Raw genomic sequence first — 18,867 nt, forward strand, 5'->3', positions numbered from 1 at the left:
TATTAGGGTTTGCTTGAAATATAAAGAGGAGTTCATTTGGTTGTCAAAAAATGGGATGGGCAGCTCTTCACCATTGGATGTCGTGCGTTCCTAGTTTGCGAAAGTATTCACTCGGGTTTTAGTCTTTAGAATAATTAAGTGGTTAGAGACTTAGAATTGACACAGAGCACCTGCTGCATAAGGAGAAAAGAATTTTCATTCTGTGTCTGTCTTATTCTCCATGAGGTAAAAATGCTCCCTGGGCAAGCTGAGTGTCATCCAAACATGGTAACAGTGTCAACCGTATTGTTTGAGTAGGACTTCATCATAGAACTTCTGAGGTCTTCAGCTACAAAAATTGCAATTTTATGTTCCTTAACATTTGCAGTTGGCTGGTCCTCAGGCCCATTTCAGATTCTTCCTAAACTTTCTTCATTAAGTTCTTTGCTTCCTCCCCACTAGAGCCTCTTTCCTTCTTTGGAACCCTCGTGGGATGTCATTTTTTTGGTAACATTTCTTATTTTCCCTTTAGAGGAGATATCTGTGTATTTATCTTATCCCTCCCACTCTAGGCTCTTTAAGTTAAAGGACTTCTTCATCCTTACACCCCTGCGCTGACGAGGACAGTGTCAACAAACACGTCTTGACTTGGATGAGTAATTCTCTGACCTCACTGGGTTTGAGTTCAGAAGCTGCTCTTCTGGGCATCAGTTCTTTCTGCTTGTATTTCCTCATGAAATGGTGTACCTTGTCTGTCCTCAAGTTCTTCATGTGTAAAATAAGGGGCTGGATGAATTCATCTCTAGGCTCCCTTCCAGCTCTGCCTCATTCTGCTTCTCAGGGCTGGGCTGGAACAACTGGCCAGTCGTCGGCAACCCGGGGGAGACCCGCATTAGCTGGATGCCACCCAGGTGGCCACTGCACTGCCGTCTAGATTGCCCCGGCCACGCAGTGGGGGTGGAACAGGCGCGAGGCTGAGTGATGGCAATGCTGTTGCTTTCCCCAGGTACGTGTGCATCGCCATGGAGGCGCTGGACCAGCTGCTCATGGCCTGTCACTGCCAGAGCATCAACCTCTTCGTGGAGAGTTTCCTCAAGATGGTGGCCAAGCTGCTTGAGTCTGAGAAGCCCAACCTGCAGATCCTTGGCACCAACTCGGTAAGGAGGCCCAAGGGGCTTTGCGAGTGGGGATGGTGGGGAGGGGGTGTAGAACCTCTGGGTCAGCATGGTGAGGATCCATTCCTATTTGGTTTCTGACTTTTAAAAATGATTTTTCCCTTAAATAAGTTTAGGTGAGGCCCCAATAGATGTAAAAATAGAAAGGGAGGTATTTCTTTGAGAGCAGGGGGTGCCCAGTGCCCTCAGAGCTTGGCCCCTGACTCCATGGGGCATACTTTGAAAGCTGTCCAGGTTGTGCTTCTTTCGAAGACAGAGTAAACGGATGTTCACAGGACAGAGGGATCAGATAAGTGGGAAGATCACAGGGAAGCAGGAAACAGGGCTTCTGGCTTAGTTCTGCCCTTTCCTAGCTGGGTAACCTCGAGCGGGTTATCTTTCATGAGCCTGGCTTCTCATTGATACCCTGAGTGGATTGAACTCAGTCCAAGCTTTGTAACGTAACTGGTCTCAGTACAAGTGGCGGCTATCATGAGGGCTTATAGTTTTGGGAGAGAAGAGCTATCAGATGTGTCAAGAACTCTCAGCTTTGCATGTATCTAACATACTTGAATATCCCGCTTGTTCCCTTCCATTTCTTGCTCTCTCTCTGTTCCTTCCCCTTCAGGGAATACTTTCAGCTCCAGGTCTTCAAGCAGCTTGGTATTAAAAGCCCTGACATGCAACTATTTTACAAATATCACCAGGAAAAAAAAAATAAGTTTAAGCTTTGTCTTCTTAGCCTTCCCAACCTGACTTTTCTGAGTGTTTATTGCACAGGTCACAGCTGCTTTTCTGTTCTACTTAAGTTGATTTAACCAGAAGACAGTCTTTCAACTCTTCTTTCAAAGACCAAAACTAACAACCTATTCCCCTCTTTCCTCTCTCTGTGAGCCAGCTGCCTTTGACAAATTACATATACAGTAGCTGAGGGTAAATTCTTTTGTCATGTTGCCCTGGCAACAGCTTCAGTTACTGTTTCACTTGCCCTGTTTAAGATAACTATAGTCTAGAAGAGAACATGTACATGGAAACTAAACCAGTCATCAATGCATCCAGAGGGTATCTCCCCAGGGGTCGGCGGGGGAGACATAGAAGCATGTGGCTGTCAGCGCTAGCGTTCCCTACAGCACATCCTGGCCCAGGGTAGGCATTTTGTTAGCTACAGGCTTGAAAATTCAGAATCCTGCCAATTCCTAGATTCCCCATCACAGTGAATCACAGTATTAGCAAGAAAGCAGTTGACTAATGATTACCGTACTGCAGACAATGGAGATTATGTAAGGAGAGGTGATTATAAGAAAGTTGAGTCAGATAATTGCAATAGATTCAGAGTTCAGCTTCAGAGGCAGGCTTTGCTGGCGGTGTCCCTCAACCAGATGCTCTTTCCAGCTCTCTAAGTCCGGGACCTCCTCTCTCTTTCTTTCTTCATCCTTCATGGATCTTTATCCAGCTTGTACTTGACCACCCCAAGGATTGAAGCTACGGTAAAACCTGTCAGCAAAAAGTCTGGTTTTGCTAATACCATTCCTGCACATCATATGCAGTAAAGTATAATTTTTTAAATTTAAGTGTTGCTTTCAGGTCTTTAATGAGAATATCTGAACTTGGGATGACAGTGAGAGACCAGGAAAGTCAGGGGATGAGGGGGAGCCAGAGCCAGCTAAGCTCAATCATTTGCTTAGGGATTGGCTTCTGCATACCTGCCTTATTGCCTGAGAGGTCCAAATGTGTGTCTCAGGGACAGTGCAATGACCATGTGCCCTGACTTTCTGAGGTCACTCTGTGAGGATAAGCTGAAAATATTAAATCTGAGAATACCGAGGTCCTTCACATAAACAATCTAATATATTAGCCTAGTATAAATAATAAAATTATTAGGAAGGATCACGGGTTTAAAGTTTGTACTTTCATCCCTCCCTCACAACATATATAAAAATTAACTCAAAGTAGATTAAAGACCTAAATGTAAGAGCTAAACCTATAGATTAGAAGAAATACAGGGGTGTGTCTTTATGATCTTGAACTTGGCAATGAATTCTTAGATACGACAATAAAAACAAAAGGAGTAAAAGAAAATATAGACGATTTGACTTCTTCAAAATTAAAAACTTTTGTGCATCACAGGACACTGTCAGGAAAGTGAAAAGACAACCACCAAATGGGAGAAAATATTTACAAGTTGTATATCTGATAAGGGTCCAGTAACCAGAATATATGAAAAACTCTTACAGCTCAACAGCAAAAAGAAAACGCAATTAAAGTGGGCAAAGGACTTGAATAGACATTCAAGGAGAAGATACACAAGGCCAACAAGCACATGAAATGATGCTCAGCGCCACTAATCGTTAAGGAAATGCAAGTCAAAAAAAACCCACAGTGAGATACCTCTTCACACCCACCAGGATGGCTATATTTTTAAAAATCCTATAAAATGACATGTTGGTGAGGATGTGTAGAAATTGGAACCCTTGTGCGTTGCTAGCGGAGATGTAAAATGGTATAGACACTGCGGAAAACAGTTTAGTGGTTCCTCCGAAAGTTAAACATATAGAATTACCATATGACTCAGCAGTTCTCTCTAGGTAGATACCAAAAAGAACGGAAAATGGATACTCAAATAAATACTTGTACACCAACGTTCATAGCAGCACTGCTCACAATAGCCAAAAGGTGGAAACAACCCAGAAGGTCATACGTTATATTTCCGTTTAGCTGAGATATCCAGCATAGGTGAGTCCATAAAGACAGAAAGCAGATCAGTGTTTGCCAGGGTCTGGGAGGGAGAGGAACGGAAAGTGACCGATTAATTACCAAGAGGTGGGTTTCCTTTGGGGGTTTGCTTTAGTTGCAGAACATTGTGAATGTACTGAATGCCACTGAATTGTGCACTGTCAAAGGGCTCATTTTATGTTTTGTGAACTTTACCTGAGTTTTTAAAAATTGCTCTTTCGGGCTTCCCTGGTGGCGCAGTGGCTGAGGGTCCGCCTGCCGATGCGGGGGACGCGGGTTCGTGCCCCAGTCTGGGAGGATCCCACGTGCCGCGGAGCAGCTGGGCCCGTGAGCCATGGCCGCTGAGCCTGCGTGTCTGGAGCCTGTGCTCCGCGACGGGAGAGGCCACAGCTGTGAGAGGCCCGTGTACCGCAAAATAAATAAATAAATAAAAAATATTTGGTCCAAATTAAAATTTCCCTAATAGTCCTCACACTGTCTTGTATTGCTGTCTTTCCCATCAGGATTCAGTAAAGATCATGTGTTTGTTTTCTGTGTCTCTTATGTCTCTTAACCAGTCCCAACCCCTCTCCTGCCGCTCTTTGTTTTTCATGATATTGCCCAGGTCACCACTTTGCAGAATGCCCCACAGTCTGGGTTTGTCTGATTATTTCCTTGTGGTGTCCTTCGTTTTGCTCTCCTGTCTCTTATACTTCCTGCAGACTAGAATTAGACTTGAAGGTCTGACTGGATGCGGTTAAATACTTTGAGGCCTAACACTTCACGGGGAGTGCTGGGTCCTGCACTGAGCATCCCCAAAGGACCACAAGTGTCTGGTGCCCCACTTCTATGGATGCTAAGTGCCATCCCAGGTTAGGGTAGTGACAGCTGGCTCTCTCCATTGTAAAAGGACCTTTTTGTCTTTGCAGTTAGAAAGCTGTGGAAACCACGCAAATAACCCATTCCTCACTCGTTTTTCAGCTGATGTTTCTATCTCTGGTGGCATTTCTCCCCATTGATTGCACCTTCTTCACACTCCCTTGACCTCCTGGCCCTGTCGTCCCAGCTCTTCCCACCTGGCCCACCCTTCTGCGTTTCTATGGTGGGCTAAATAATGGTCCCCCAAGTATGTCCACATCCTAATGCCTGTAACCTGTGAATGTTACCTTACATGACAAAAGGGACTTTGAAGATATGATTAAGTTAAGGATCTTGAGATAAGGAGATTATCCTGGGTTATCCAGGTGGACCCCACGTACTCACAAAGACCTTTATAAGAGGGAAGCGGGAGGATCAGAGTCAGACAGAAGATGAGAGACAGAGAGGAAGAGATTTGAAGATGGCCATGAAGATGGAGGAAGGGGGCCAGGAGCCAAAGGATGTAGGTGGCTTCTGGAAGCTAGAAAGGCCAAGGAAACAGATGCTTCTCTGGAAGCGTCCAGAAGGAATGCAACCCTGCAGACCCATTTTAGACTTCTGATCTCCAGAACTGCAAGGTAATACATTTGTGTTGCTTTAGGCCACTAAACTGTGGAGATTTATTACGGCAGCAATAGGAAACTGACAGAGTTTCCTTCATTGATTCTCTTTCTCCATGTCCCCATGGAATGTCTGTGGTCTCCAAGGTTGCTGCTCTGTCCTCTTCTCACTCTATATGCTGCCTCTGGACAATTTTATCAACTCTTGTGGTTGCAACTAGTCATCTATAGACTAGAAATTCTCTCATCTTCCACACCACGACAGAAATCAGCACTGCTGGAGACCAGCAGCCTAGAAGTGGGTTCCATGAAGGGAGGTCAGGGCAGAACTGTGATGCCAGTGGAAGAGCTCAGGTCACGGGGGTCAGCGCCAGCAAACGATGGGGATCTTAGCGCAGAGGCAGCCAGTGCTTCCCTGGGCCCGCGCTTCCCAAGTGCAGGCCTTGGAGACTGGCTAGCACGTGGGACTACTTGGGACCAGAGGGATCACCTTCCCGGGCAGCAAGACTGAGCTTTCCCAGGAGTTTTTAAAACCACAGTCAGTTTTGCAAAGAATCTTGAAGGAGGAAGGATGTAATATGTGTAGACAGGGGAGGATGTCCTAGGTCTAGGGAATCACTACACCCAGGTTGGCAGGCGATTTGCAGGGCACGATCATGTCACAGTAGGACTGTTCCTCTGGCTTTAGTGAAAACTGCTTCCGGGAGTTGCTATAAACAAGAGCACTTGGGAGAACAGGGTAGGGGGTGTTAAAGTCAAAACCATGTGGTTTACAAGGTCTTTTCCAGCTAGGGTTCATCTTAGTGCAACAGAACAACCGTTCCCATTTTTCCTTATGTAGGTTAACACAGCGAAAAGGCCTGCAGTATCCATGAAAGAGTTAGGGTTCTCTCTATGCCCAGTATTTTATTTTTTGGCCGTGCTGAGCGGCACATGGGATCTTAGTTCCCTGACCAGGTATCGAACCTGCGGCCCCTGCAGTGGCAGCGTGGAGTCTTAACCACTGGACCACCAGGGAATCCCTCTGCCCAGTATTTTACACTGTGGTTCTATTGTTGATGGCAGGGAGTTGGGTTCAGATGCCCATCTACAGAAGAGAGAAAGGCTGACTTCTGCTTGGAGAGACTTGGCTAGCGCTGAAGTGAGGCCAACCAGCTCAGCTTCTTCTCCAGACCCAGGGAGAGCTGGTTTTGCAATGTCAATATTTGGAGGTTACTTTCTCTCTATTGACCCAGCCCCTTAGTAACTCTCAGTTTTCACACAACTGTGTCTCCTTCCTGCTTGTGCCAGAGGGTTGGTAATCTCCTCCAGCAAACTTGGCACCCTTTGTTGTATATGAAGAGCTGAAACTTTGGTCTTGGAAGGGTGGCCCTAGTGGTGCCCTTGGCCTTTGAAGTGTCATCTTCACAGTCTCCAGTTTGTTGCTATGGAGACCTTCCTCATCATTGCAATATCTTAAAAAAATAAAACCAAAAAAACCCAACTTTAGTATTTCACAATCTTGTGCATTAGGCAAGTAACATTTTAACAAAAGCCATTTGTAAGGTATGACCTAACAATGGTAGGGGTGAAGTAGCCAGGAAGTTCCTGCTGTATCAAGTGTTTAAAACATTAGTGAGTCACACAGGTAAATGGGCCCAGTGGAAACTTATGGAGTGTTGGCAGCAAGCCAGAAATCCACTGGGGGAAAAATGAGGTGATAACTGTTAACTCTGATGGGCTGGTCATACCAAGCCTATGAGGCAGCTGCTCTTGCTGGCCCCATTGTACAGATGGGGTGACCGAAGCATGGGGAGCTTAAGAAACGTGCCTCCTATCAGCCTCCTACTAAGTGGGAGGTGGGATTCAGAAATGCATTCTGGTTCCAAACCCCTTCTCATAATCATAACACTGTTCTGCCTCTAATAGGAGGGATGAAGGCTCTATTTTATTTTATTTTATTTTATTTTATTTTTTTGCGGTACGCGGGCCTCTCGCTGTTGTGGCCTCTCCCGTTGTGGAGCACAGGCTCCGGACGCGCAGGCCCAGCGGCCATGGCTCACGGGCCCAGCCGCTCCGCGGCATGTGGGATCTTCCCAGACCAGGGCATGGAGCGGCTAGGCCCGTGTCCCCTGTATCAGCAGGCGGACTCTCAACCGCTGCGCCACCAGGGAAGCCCCGAAGGCTCTATTTTAAACCCTAGAGTCTCAACCCCATCTCAGCCAGGTTTGGGCATGTTTCCCAAGTGGACTCCTACAGTGGGTGTGGTCCCATGACCAGGTCCCCCAGATTTGATCCTCTGAACCACAATTACCAAAGTTTCCATCTTGGCCTCCTCCTGTCAGCCCTGGAGGACTCAGGAGCAGCTTGAGGTGGGCTCCCTCGGAGCTGCCCCCATGGGGATACTGCAGGCCAGCGTTCCCTGACCAGGTCATCTGGGCAGGTCATCTGTGCTGTCGTAGTTTCAGACTCAGGGAAGGGAAGCTCCTCCTGACAAGCTATCAAACCAAGGGTTCCCAAGGATGCTCAGAGCTCCTGGTACCAAATGTTGCCTCTTTTATTAGCCCTGGTGCCACCCGTAATGTAATAAACGGGGTTCAGTCCCTCTGGATGGCATCGAGTGCAGCCTCATCACCAGATCTCGTAACAGAGCAAGAGTCCTGGAGAGCGAGGCAATGGCCTGGCTGGTCGACAGCCTGAGCCTGGAGGCTGCAGCCTCCCGGGCCTCAGAGATGGACCCCTTGGTTCAACCCCAGGCCACCCCAGTTCAAAGGAGGTGGCCATCTCTCCAGCCTTGACTGGCCTCCGTTACCAAGGACAGGAGGAGGCCAAAATATATTGCATAAGCTTTCTTCCTCCTAGCCTGCCTCGGATCATTTCCACAGCTACTGGTCCAGCTTTCCAGTAAAAGAACAAAGGACGTGGGGTCTGTAGATGCCCTGCCCCAGAATCTCCAGGGTAGGAGTTGGTGGGGCAGGGGGGTTTGTTCCAAATGCAGATGCCTAGGTCCTACCCACAGAGAGTCTTGTTCAACAGGCCTGGGGTGGCTCAAAAGTCTACATTGTCAGCAAGCTCCCCAGGTCATTCTGATACACAGTAAAATTTAAAAACCACTGGTGGAGGGCAGAGAGCATCAAAGTATCAGAATTCCCAAATTGGAGCCCCAGCTCCACTTGTCACGAGCGGGTTGACCTGAAATAATTCAGTCGCTCCCTTAGAGCTCCAGTTTCCTCATCTTCACAATGGGAGCAACATCGCTCCTATTAAACTCGCTGGTTTGCCAAAAATTACGTCAGGTAATGGATGTTTCAGTAGGCTGGAAAATGGTCCCCCGAAAGATGTCCAAGTGCCAATCCCTGGAACCTGCGAATGTCACCTGATACGGAAACAGGGTCTCTGCGGATGTGACCAAGTTAAGGATCTTGGGATGGAGAGATTATCCTGGATTATCCGGGTCGGCCCTAAATGCAATCACAAGGGTCTTAGAAGAGAGAAGCAGGGGGAGGTTGGACACAAAGGAGGACACAATGTGCAGACGGAAGCAGAGACTGGAGGCATGCAGCCCCGGGAAACTAACATGATGCCTGAGCTGCAAGTGCCTTAGAAACATTTAATGTTGTCATTTCTCGGCATATAGGCGTTAACTCCTTCTTTCCCGGAGTGCTGCCATCCACACGTGGCGTTAGAGACGGGGCACGGGGCCTGGTGTGGGTCCTCCGGACACAAACTCCTGTGTCTATAAATAGCTTCTTCAAGGAGTATTTTGAAGGCTCCCAACGGAACAAAGTATGAGTCAAAACAAAGCAAGCATGCTTCACAATAACCATGTTCGAAATTGTTTTTCTGGTGGAGCGGAGCGGCAGGCGCGTGGAGAGTGGCGTGCTGTCTGCGAAGCAGTATCTTGAATGTATGCGGTGCTGAATCCTGCCGGACCGTAAAAAGTTTAAGCCTCTTAGAACTAGGAACCTCACTTACAGTAAGCCTTGAATTCACTCAGTTCCTGTTATCCCAGGAACTCAGGGAGCTTTTCTTAATTATCTCCACCTCATTCACATTCCTAGGAGGTGATCTATGCATTTTAAAGAGATGAAAACAAATGCTTGGCCACATCTTCCCGGTTTTGCTGTGCCGGCCGCCCAGAGCTCCCATCGAGCCCCACCTCCTTGTCTCTCGGTGCTGGGCTCTGTCCCATCCTATTGCACTAACTGACCTTCGGTTCCTGAAGGGTGCTTCAGGGGGCTTGGCCCTCATCTTCCAACTTCCCTGCCTTCTGCCACCATCCTCAACTCCCACCCTCGGGCACCAGTTCATTGGGGTGGCTGTTAACTCATTTCCTTCTTTCCATATTCACACCTGCCCCCGGCATCCTGCATGGTTCACGCTGCCCATCTGGGCTCCTCCTCTGTGAATGCTTGGCTGGAAAGGACAAGGGTCACACTGCACCAGAGCCGAGGACCGGAGTTGATGAGCAGACCATGAAAGGCCCCTATCACCATGCTCACTGCAGCGCAGAGCCCTGAGCATTCCTCCGGGCAAGCTCTGCATACATCCCTCGTTTAACCCTGGTGACACCCCGTGGCATAGGCCCCATCACCCCCATTTTTCAGATGAGGAAACAGTGGCTCAGAAGTTAAACGACGTCCACAGGCACACAGGTGACGAGAAGCAGAGTGAGGACACGGCTGTCTGACTGTGGGCCCGGCAGATGTAGGCGAGTATAGTCCACTTAAGTAGAGCACCATCATGTTAAAATCGAAAATGGAGAAGGAGACTCAAAACTAAGTTTCCAGGGAAGAAGACTCTAGAAGAGTAAAAATCTGGGGATGCAGAGAGTCACGAGAGAAAAGAGTGAGGGAATTTTCCAGTGAGCTTAGCAGCTGTGGCTGGCCCAGCTGGGGGAGATTCAGGAGTGACTGCTGGGCCGGCCTAGAAGAAAGCCTCTGTAGTTCTAGGAAAGGAATCCCCATGCGTGTTTTCTACCCTGCGTTACCTCTGTGGCTATCACAGAATGTTCCATTTTTTAAAAATTGGGGCTTCCCTGGTGGTGCAGTGGTTCATGGGTTCGAGCCCTGGTCTGGGAAGATCCCACATGCCGCGGAGCAACTAAGCCCGTGTGCCACAACTACTGAGCCTGCGCTCTAGAGCCTGCAAGCCACAACTACTGAGCCCGTGTGCCGCAACTACTGAAGCCTGTGTGCCGCAACTACTGAAGCCCACATGCCGCAACTACTGAGCCTGTACTCGAGAGCCCACGAGCCACAACTACTGAGCCTGTGTGCCACAACTACTGAAGCCCCCGCACCTAGAGCCCGTGCTCCGCTACAAGAGGAGCCACTGCAATGAGAAGCCCATGTACTACAACTAAGAGTACCCCCGCTCACCGCAGCTAGAGAAAGCCTGCACGCAGCAACGAAGACCCAATGCAGCCAATATAAATAAATAAAATTAATTAATTAAAAGAAATTGATTGTAATCTCCACTTTAACCTTGCAGCCAGGGCGTCGTAGTCGAAATCTTCAGCAGCCTGTACGGTGCAGAAAACAGTCAGAGCAGACTGGGCGTGAACAGGGCTCCGGCCATGCCACCTGACGCGCCACCAGTCCTCGAGGTTCCACGGCACTGGAGGAAGGGGAAAGTCAAGGTTGAAAGTGAAGAGGCTTGGGAATTCCCTGGCGGGCCAGTGGTTAGGACTCCGTGCTTTCACTGCCGAGGATGGGGGTTCGATCGCTGCTCAGGGAAGTAGGATCCTGCAAGCCACGTGGCACAGCCAAAAAAAAAAAAAAGTGAAGAGGCTTGATGTCACGTCCACAGAGATCAGGAATTGTTCCGTGAAGTATCAGCGTGGGGAGGGGGGCCAGAGGGAAGGGAGGCCGCCGGGTTGCCTGTCAGGGATCCTGCTGCGTTTCTCAAGCGTGAGCCTCAGACCATCTAACAGGTGAATCTCCTCCAGTGCTGACTCAGCACGTCTGGGGCTCGTGGCAGATATCTGCATGGTCACGGAGACCCCTCGACTCTGCTGTACCGCAGTGTTTGGAAACCAGTGGCCTCGCTCCTGCAGCCCTCTTAAAAATGTCAGACTAAGGTCCCCTCTGGCGGCTTCTTCATCCTCTGTTTGTTCTCCCTGACAATATCCATCACCCTCGCCTCCGCAGAGCAACTCTCCTGGGTCATTTGGCCTGAGGCGCTAGAGGAAGCCAGGAGCAGGAACAGAGCTGGAGGTTTTCTGGGCAGAGCTCTGTTGGAGAGGCTCGTGCTTGAGACCTGGGTTTCTCCTGCAGGACCCTGGGCAATTATGTAACATTTGTGGGTCTCAGTCTCTCTGTAAAATGAGAATAACAATATCTCTCTAACTTAGAGTCATTTTAAGACACAACAGAGCTGATGTATGTCAGATGCTTAGGGTAGTACCTGATACATGTATGTTCTAAACATCGTTGCTATTAGCCCATACACTCCTACACCAGTGACCACGAAGTCTGATTATTCATTCTCCTGACATACATTTGGGTTTACACAGTCACTATATATTGGGGACAAAGTCTTTGTTTGACTGTTTCTCCTTTATTACTGGCCTCCTTTCTTTTTCAGTCTTGTTTTGATTATTCTGAAATGCATGCACTCTCGCATACACATAGTCTTATCTTAAGCTGCCTCATCATATTTGAAGTAGCATCGATAAAAAAATAAAGAAATGTAGTGAAGGAAGACTGGGCTGCTTATGTCACACATGGGAAAACCAAGACAGAAGAGAAGTCAAATGTCCCGCTCAAAGGTCACCCCACCAGTTAGAGGTAGATCTGCGGTTAGAACCGCATAGCTGCATGACCCTCTCAGTGGATGGACCAAGCCAGGCTTTGGCCGCAGGGAGTGCAGCCTGGGAACATCCTGTTGGTGTAAGAGCAGCAGTGCACCCAAATTTAGTTTCAGCCTCGGTATCAGCCTAAGTCTGTGTTCTAGCCCGTGGGGCTTAGGAAGATCACGTAGCCAAAGGCCAGCTCTATCGTTGTTTCTGGAACTCCTGAACTTGGGTCTAATCAATGATCTTGTGATCACATGGATTACCACTATGCCTCTTCTGCATAACCCCATCAATGATGCAAGCAGTGTCATTTGGGTTTATTGCTAATATCAGAATACTTCCACATATATGTGTGCATTTTAGATGTAACTTAGAAGGGAAGATTTCCTTATCTGCTTTGCATGTTGAGGTTTTATGATTCAGCAGAAAATAAATGCATATTTATTATTGCAAGAACAGAACACTGTAATAACAGGATGTTTGTGGAAGTTGCTAATTTTCATCCCCCAAAATTTATTCACAACTGTTAAGTAGTTAAATGGGGAAACAGGTTGACAGTTGATACTGAATATTATGAGTGTGCTGATGAGATAATTTTAGGAATAACAGTATGTCCTCTTTGAGCCAACGAAGGTTTGTAAAAATTATATAATAATACAAGGCAGAATAGTGGAGGATGTAGTCTAAGTTTAGTCCGTTTAGAGTTGTTTGTGGTATTAAATTCATAACATTAAACAAAATAACCTATAAAAATTATATTTAACTTTTAGTCATTTAACTCCACTCAGTCTGTGATTCTTGCTTCTCTGAGAGACTCAGTTGAAATCAAGTCCCTATTTAGAGCTGCAAGTGTGCGGCCTGGTGATGACAGAAGTAATCTAGCGGCTGAGAATGCTGAGCAAGGCTTAATGAACCGAAATTGCAAACGTTCAACGTGTACTCAAAATTTTAACAATAAAACGTAATTACGGTTTTAAATCCAGTTTCAGCGCTGTCCTGGTTTCCCAGAATGCACTCCTGGGCGGTGCTCTGTGCTGTGGCCTCGGCTTTTGCTCAGGCTCCAGCGTTATTCCTCACAGCCTTTCAGCCTGTATGTTTGGGGCAGCTCTGGATGTAAATGGGAGGAGGAACTTAAGTGACTGAGCCCCCTTCTCTTTCTCTTCTCTTCCATCCTCTGCTCACCCAGCAGGGGAGGGCTGAGAAGGGCCAGGGGTTCTGCTCTTGTTGTGTAGAAAGGAAAGGAGAACTCAGATTTCCCGAGTGTGCTCTGGGAGGTGGACTATAGCCAGATCCTGAGATGCATGGTTCCTAAGATGTGTTTTCTTGTGGCTTTACTATGGCAAAGGGCCTGGGGGATGCCAGGTCCCCGAGCCCAAAGGCGAGGAGCATGGCGGGTCACCTCACAATGCGTTTCCCCTCTCCCCCCACACAGTTTGTGAAGTTTGCCAACATAGAGGAGGACACCCCATCCTACCATCGGAGCTACGATTTCTTCGTGTCTCGCTTCAGTGAAATGTGCCACTCTGGCCATGAAGACTTGGAGATCAAGACTAAGTGAGTATAAGGGAAGTTGAGGAGGCTGTGCCTCTAATGGCAGAGGCATTGATGGTCCTGCAGAGCTCCCAGCCCGGATTGCGTGTCTGATTTCACTGGCGTTTACCGAGGCTCTGATATTGCTGGTGGGGAAGGGGCACCTGGCGGGACTTGGGTGGATGCGTGGGCAGAGCTAGGCTCCCAGCACATGCTTTCTAAAGGAACAGCCTCTGGGGACAGAAAACAGGGTGGGACGTAAGGTGACGGTCCTCTGAGCCCAATTTGAGAGCCAGTGACACACACATGTACACACCTGTGCTCTCTTTTGTTCAGAAGTACATGCCTTTATACACCCTAGAAACACTCCCACTCACCACTCTCCATCAAAATATACACCCACAAATAAAAAGCCGAAGTCCTCACACTGGCTGATCCCTGCTGTCCTCCTGAGTTTATCTCCTCCGCTCTTCCCCTCCTCATTCCCCTTCGGCCACACAGGCCTCCATGCTGCCTTGGAAACACACCAGGGACATTCCTGCCACAGGGCCTTTGCACGGTCTGTTCCTCTGCCTGGGATGCTTCCTCTGTGGAGCTGTACAGCTCACTCCTTCACCTCCTTCAAGGCTCTGCTCAAGTGTCCCCTTGTTAACAACGCCTTCCCCTGACCCTCGCCTTCTCCCTCACCCTGCTCTGTTTTTATTTCCCCATAGCACTCATCCCCTTCAAACATGTTCCATAATTTACATATGTTTCTCATTCATTGTCTGTCTCTCCCCACTAGAATGTAAGCTCTGTGTGGACAGGAGTCATTGTTTTGTTCTCTGACGCATCCCAAGTGCTAAGACAGTGCCTGGAGAGCAGCAGGCACTCACGACATTCTTGTTGAGTAAGTGAATGAAGGAATGCTTTTCAGATAAACATCTTCAACTACAGAACACACTTTTACACACACATACTCACACTCACAAAAATACTTAACTTACAGAAATACATTCCTCGACATAGAAATTAAACCCCTCAATGAAATCACAAAGAAATTCACACAAATATATGCTGATACCGATAGATAAAGGATGAGAAGTAAACCACTGCCTACAAAGAGTGCTTATCAACCTGGGGAGGCGAAATGAAACACAGGAAAAGGAGGAGGAAGGAGGGAAAAGGGCTGAGCTGTCCTTACCAGGCAAAGCTGCAGGAGGCGGAGAAGGAAGGGGCTGGGGGCTGAGGCTGGGTGGCCAACATGCCCACGGGAGACTGGGTCTCCATGGCTTTGTTCCAGAGCTCAGCCCATGGCTTCTTTCTGCATCACGTCAGCACCGCAGCGGGCCCGAGTGCACATGATACACAATGGCACGGTCCAGGAGCCCTGTGTGCCCTGAAACTACAGCTTCCTCACCACGGCTGCTGGTCTGGGTTGGAGAAACAGGACGTGAACCCCTCCATCCCCCAGGCTGCCTGTTCCCAAAGCTTCCAAGCTGTGAAACGGCTCCAGGGCAGGACCCTGTGTGACTGATGGCAGTGTCCCTGCTGCCCAGTCTCGCCTGGACCAGCCAGGGGCTCCCTGGGGCTGTGCTGCTGCAGTGCCTCAGTGGGGCCAGTGGGGGTCACGGGAGGAAGGAACCCCTGTCTCCCCAGCGCTGGTTCCCTCAGCAGCTACCTCGCTCCAGAACGGCTGTGAAGAGGCAGAAGGGGCTGGAGCAGGTGGGGTGTGTCCAGAAGCAGGTGATGGGGAAGGGGGGGACTGTGACCAGGTGTGGCTGGAACAGGTGCTGACCGCAGGTAGAGCCAAGCTCCAGGAGGGGAGTGTCCCCTCCTCATGCTGCTCTACACACACTCATACACGTACAACCGCACACACACGCTCCACAGCAGGGGAGGAGGCACAGAAGCAGACACGGTCGTACCATGTCCTGATGGTGTGGGGAGCGACTGGAGGTCAGGAGAAGGGTGCTGAGGTTTGCTTCTGGCCACCGGGCAGTGCCATCAGCACCCACAGCCTGGCACCTGCCGCCCATGGAAGCAAGGCTGCCGGGTGAGAGGAGTTTCTCCCTTTGTGTTGTCTCCCATCCATAACCTCCCTGCACCCCTTCTCCCTGAGCTCTCCCCCTGGTCCTTCGCAGCCTTTGCAGAGCCCAGAGCTCCTTTCCAAGAACTACCCTTGGGTCTCATGAATAGGTGTGTGTGTGTGTGTGTGTATGTGTGTGTGTGTGTGTAGTCCCCTTGGGTTCAGAGACTTCCCAGTCCCTTGCACGTGGGCAGGCCTCCACTGAGCCCATTATAAGGAACAGTAAGAGGCTGCTTCTCCCCCAGGCCTGATCAGTCAGCTCTGGGCATCATGGAATGAAATGTGTACCTATGTGGAAGGGATTCTGGGGAGACTGAAAGAGTGAAGAAAAATTGATTGAGTCACACATAAGGAAGCCCTGGGTAGAAAAATTTCCATCCCCTGGGCCTGGTTTCCTGCCAGCCAGGCTCTCTTGGGTGGGACATGAGTCCAGCATGTCTGGGATTTATTTCTGTAGTGCACTAGGGAGCACCTTTAACCTGGAGCCAGGAATAGTTAGCAGAATTGTAGTACAGTTACTTCGTCCTCAAGTCCGGACAGCCTCAGCTCAGGGTGCTGACTTGGCTCAGGATTAGAGGAGCTAAGTGTTTGCCCAGGGAATCCTTGTCCATTGCCAGCAGCCCTGATGGTCCTGGGCCAGGGGATGACGGTGCATTAGGCATCTCTCACCACCCAGTTATGGTCTCCGCGTAAAGCTCAGGGTAGCGCCGTGATAACAGCACTTAAAACTGAAGCTGAAATGACAAATGGCAACTAAATATTTAGAAAAACTGCTCAACTCCAATAATCATCAAAAGGATACGAAGTGAAATCGCTACAAGATATGAGGATTTTTCTGAGCCACAAAATTAGAGCAGATGTTTAGAATGAGATCCCTAGTGCTGAGGCAGGCACAGTGAGGATGGTATTCTCCTGCAGCTTGTGCAGTGGGCGTGGGGAGAGGAATCTGGCAAAACTGGGAGCCTTTCATTCCTTACCTTTCGATTCAGTCATTCTACTCATGGCAATGATTTGGAAGGTAGTAAAGTACTTTGTACAGCGATGTCCATTGTAGCATTATTACAGAAGCAGATTTAGAAACAACTTAAATGACCAATAGGCGACTAGTTCAGAAAGTTCTGATAACAGTGTAGCACATAACCATTCAGCATGTTTGTGAGTTAATGATATAGGGAAATGCTTGTGATAGAATGCTATAGGTGAAAAAAGCCAATACGAATTACATATGCAGCAGGTTCTTGATCCTGTTATATATTATACACAGAAGAAAGGAAAGACACCAAAATGCCAATGATAATTATCTTTGAGCGGCAATGGCAGGGGAAATCATCTTTACACTTTTCTATAATTAGCATGTATTCTGTTATAATCAGGAAAAAAAAAAAAGGTTTGGTTAAAAAAAGGAACTTCAGGTTGAAATAAATGGCCAGTAAAGAGAGCCACCTCCTGCAGGGCTGTGCTGATCCCTGAGTCAGCAGAGTGGGAACTGGGGATGTGCAGAAGGGGTCCCCTCTGTGCTGTTACTCATTTCCCCTCTGCTTTCTCAGCCAGCTTAGTCCCAGCCAAGACTTCTTTGTGCCTGAGAGCCCGACAGCTCTGTGCCTCCCCCTCCAGATCCCCTCCCCCTCCAGATGCCCTCCCCCTCCAGATGCCCTCCCCCTCCAGATGCCCTCCCCCTCCAGATCCCCTCCCCTCCAGATGCCCTCCCCCTCCAGATCCCCTCCCCCTCCAGATGCCCTCCCCCTCCAGATCCCCTCCCCCTCCAGATGCCCTCCCCTCCAGATGCCCTCTCCCTCCAGATCCCCTCCCCCTCCAGATCCCCTCCCCTCCAGATCCTCTCCCCCTTCAGATCCCCTCCCCTCCAGATCCCCTCCCCCTCCAGATGCCCTCCCCCTCCAGATGCCCTCCCCCTCCAGATCCCCTCCCCCTCCAGATGCCCTCCCCCTCCAGATGCCCTCCCCCTCCAGATCCCCTCCCCCTCCAGATCCCCTCCCCTCCAGATCCCCTCCCCCTCCAGATCCCTCCCCTCCAGATCCCTCCCCCTCCAGATCCCTCCCCCTCCAGAGCCCCTCCCCCTCCAGAGCCCCTCCCCCTCCAGATCCCCTCCCCCTGTAAGTTGCTCACAGCCCTGGTTTCTGCCTCGTCCGTTCTTGGCAGCACTTTGAGCTCTTATATCTTGGGCTCAAACTGGAGAAAACCCAGCTGGGTACTAAAGAGCCTGGGGAAGCTGGGCACCCTAGGGATGAAGCCCGGGTGGTACAGGGCAAGGGCTGTCTGGGAATCTCCAAGACAAGCCAGAAGACGTGGCCTTCGTGCTCACATCCACCAGCACAAGAAGGCGGCCAGCCAGGAGGCCAAGTCACATGAAGAGTAGAAGGTGGGCTCTGTTCTGCCTTTTAAGGGACGAGTGCATCCCTAATCCCCTCGCTGTGCTCCTCTCCTTGTCACAGAAGCTGGACTTGTCAGGGCTTGGAGACTTCATGGCCCCATGTCTCCCTTTTCCTTACAGAATCCGAATGTCAGGTATCAAAGGTCTACAAGGGGTGGTGAGGAAGACCGTGAATGATGAACTGCAGGCCAATATCTGGGACCCACAGCACATGGACAAGATCGTCCCATCCCTGCTTTTCAATCTGCAACACGTGGAGGAGGCGGAGAGGTGAGCAGGAGACGGGGGAGCTTGCACGCGGCCCTGCAGCCCTCCCAGGGCACTTGGCAACCACACAGCTGGGTTGGTTGGTAAAACCCAGCCCCAAAGTCAGGGCTCTTGGCTTTTGTGGCTTGTTCTGCAGTGAGTCCAAAGCTGCTTCCCTAGGAGCCTTGGCTCTGGCCTTCTACCAGCCTGCTGTACCCCTTAAGGTCTGCATTCTTGAAGGAGAAACAGTAATGGTGCTGGGCTCCCTGGGGTAAGTGTGTGCTGAACACAAAGAACCAAGAGTCGGGTTCCCTTGGTCTTTCTAGAAGCAGCAGGCCAAGGAGGTTTTTAAATGCCTTTCATGGTTCCAGTTGCTGAGGAGGACCTTTCTTCTCTCTCACTTCCTAGTGGTGTTCTAATCCCTTAGAAATGCCCACTTGACCAGCCAGCAGCCACTTGACACGAGTTACAGATACTGAGTTTTAATCTGGGAACCCCTGGAAAGGATTCATCCTGTCCCTGCCCCTCACTCT

General features: G+C 49.4%; 1 protein-coding gene across 1 annotated transcript in view; it reads left to right on the plus strand.

Annotated features, from left to right (window-relative positions):
* Positions 1-18,867, plus strand: part of EFR3B (EFR3 homolog B) — a gene marked incomplete at its 3' end in the record, with an annotated part of 45,808 nt that overhangs the window by 7,801 nt on the left and 19,140 nt on the right. Inside the window, exons 2-4 of the mRNA XM_082852171.1 lie at positions 986-1,136; positions 13,534-13,655; positions 18,209-18,358. Of these exons, the coding sequence (XP_082708297.1) occupies positions 986-1,136; positions 13,534-13,655; positions 18,209-18,358 (423 nt within the window). The remainder of the gene's footprint in view (positions 1-985; positions 1,137-13,533; positions 13,656-18,208; positions 18,359-18,867) is intronic.

The sequence above is a fragment of the Leucopleurus acutus genome (assembly GCF_964270905.1).
Source record: "Leucopleurus acutus genome assembly, chromosome: 12".
NCBI lineage: Eukaryota > Metazoa > Chordata > Mammalia > Artiodactyla > Delphinidae > Leucopleurus > Leucopleurus acutus.